Genomic DNA, 2281 nt, shown 5'->3' with positions numbered 1-2281 from the left:
CGCTGCCGCCCGGCCCCCCGGGAGAGGCGCAGGGGAGCCGGGCCCTTCTCCCAGCCCTCCCGATGGTCGCCCTAGGGGTGCGGGGACAGGTGGACAATCACCCCACCGGGGAGACAGTGCCCCCTTAAGCTGGATGGTCTCCGAGGAGGAGGCATGTGCGGCCCTGACTCTAAGATTAAATTTTTTTAAGGAAGCTGGTCCGGCCCAGTGTTCTCAGTGGTTAGAGCCTCGGCCCTGGCACTGGAGGGTCATGGGGTCGAGTCCCGATCAAGGGCATGTACCTGGGTTGCAGGTTCCATCTCTGGCTCCAGTCAGGCCATGCAGGCGGCAACCAATCCATGTGTCTCTCTCACATCAATGTTTTTCTCTCTCTCCCCCTCCCTTCCACTCTCTCTAAAAAAAGTAATGGGAAAAATATCCTCAGGTGAGGATTGATCAATTTAAATTAAAAAAATGTAAAGTCCGGCCAGCGTGGCTCAGTGGTTGAGCGTCAGCCTATGAACCAGGAGGTCACGGTTCAATTCCCGGTGGGGGCCCATGCCCGGGTTGCAGGCTCCATCCCCATTGGGGGGCGTGCAGCTGTGAGGCCCAGGGGCCCACCCTGTATTTGGCGCCCTGTGTGGTGCTGTGTGACCTTCAGCACTCATGCAACCGCTCTGTGCTCTGTACCTTCACTCACAAGGAGCAGGCACAGGTAACCAACCTCACACAGCTCACCAGGAGCAGGGCAGTGATGGGGGGGCGGCTGGGCCGGGGACCCCCCAAAGAGCCCCCTCCTGACGTCCTGGGAGCTGCAAAAACGGGGACGAGGTACATCCGGGAAGGACACGCTCATCCGTGCCCAACTCACGGCGGGAGGCGTGGGGCCGAAGGGGAGGTCGTGGGGAAGCCGACCTCGGGCTCCCCGCAGGACACCCTCCCTCCCGGGGACTGGAGGACCCTCCGGAGAGGGCGCGCCTACCGATGTTATAGATCTCCGAGCTGCCGAAGCGCACTCCGTTGGGGTTGAGCGTGCCGTCGCTGGGGAGAGACGGGGATGTGAACGCAGAGCGGCCCCTGAGCGAGCCACGTCCCGGAGGAGCGAGGCGTGGAGCAGAGGGGCCCGCGTGGTGGGCACCCCTTTCCACACAGCCGGCCATGGAAGGCTCGCGTCCCCTCTTCTAATTCCAACCAGCCCTCCCTCCCTCCCTCCCCTAAACTCAGAGCCAGGTACCGAGGCAGCCCCCTCGTGTGGACACCCTGTCCCCTCGCTGCGCCTCCCCGTGCAGGGTCCCTCCCGCTGTGGGGGCCCCAGGAACCACGAGCCCCGATCGGGAGAGCTGCCGCCTGTGATGGTCACCAGCTGTGCCTCTGGTGTGGGCCTCTCCCTACGCCCCCACCACCACCCCCAGCTCCCAGCCCAGGAAGGTGAGCCAGGCCCGTGGGAAGCTGACACAGGCAGTGGCCTCGGGAAGAGGGGCTCCACGGAAGGGGGGCGACCAGACCCTCACCTGCGGCCCAGCATGATGATGCCCCCCGTCTTGGGGTTGATCTTGCAGTAGTCGCCATGCGCCCAGACACCTGCGGCAGCAGAGGCGCTCGATCACCCCAGGGGAAGGGGTCACCCCGAGGGGAAGGGGTCACCCAGGAGCCCGGCCGGAAACCGCATGGTATGGGGTGGGGTGGGACAGGGCAAGGGTGCCTGTCTGCCTGTTCTGGTTCTCCACGTGCGGTTTATGCCAACTCAGATCCCCTCTAGAGCAAGCATGTCAAACTCGAAGGCTAACACGGGCCAAACAAACGAGGCATGCGGCCCGCGGGCGTGAGTCTGACATGCTTGCTCTAGAGCCTGCAGGAAGCAAGCGCTTCGCACAAACAGCCCTGGACAGACGGCCGCTGAGGTCCCAGCTCCACCGCCGCTGGCCGAGTGCACTAAGGGCGGCAGAGCTTAAACCAGCGCCTCCTGCTCAGGGCACGGCGCCCGCGAGGTGTGCGTCTGTGCGGCCCGAACCATTCCACCTAGAAAGCCCTGCCCGACATCTCTGTGGGGACTGGGGGACGGGGTGTGAGACCGAAGGCAGAGGCCCTGGCGGCAACCCCCTGGCAGGGGCCCTCTCTCTGAGCGAGCAAGCAAGCAGGCCATCGTGTGGCGGGTGCCACGTGGGGCCACGGGGCTCTGGGCACAGACGTGGTCAAGATGAGGCTGAGCCCAGATTCCCGCGCACAGGACACTTCATGCGGACGGGACGAGGTGCTCCCCAGAGTTCCCAGTCCACCCCTGGGCGCCAGGAGCTGTGTGGCT

General features: G+C 64.8%; 1 protein-coding gene across 1 annotated transcript in view; it reads right to left on the bottom strand.

Annotated features, from left to right (window-relative positions):
* Positions 1-518: 518 nt before the first annotated feature.
* The window catches only part of AACS (acetoacetyl-CoA synthetase), a 15160-nt gene continuing 13397 nt past the window's right edge, over positions 519-2281 (bottom strand). The window contains exons 8-10 of the mRNA XM_015567221.1: positions 1821-1911; positions 1491-1577; positions 519-1020 (exon numbers count right to left, since the gene is read on the bottom strand). Coding sequence (XP_015422707.1) covers positions 714-1020; positions 1491-1577; positions 1821-1911 — 485 coding nt within the window. The 3' untranslated portion in view covers positions 519-713. The remainder of the gene's footprint in view (positions 1021-1490; positions 1578-1820; positions 1912-2281) is intronic.

Source organism: Myotis davidii, unplaced genomic scaffold, assembly GCF_000327345.1.
Source record: "Myotis davidii unplaced genomic scaffold, ASM32734v1 scaffold43, whole genome shotgun sequence".
Classification (NCBI taxonomy): domain Eukaryota; kingdom Metazoa; phylum Chordata; class Mammalia; order Chiroptera; family Vespertilionidae; genus Myotis; species Myotis davidii.
Note: the sequence above shows the minus strand (reverse complement) of the source record. Positions and strands in the feature narration are given on the sequence as shown.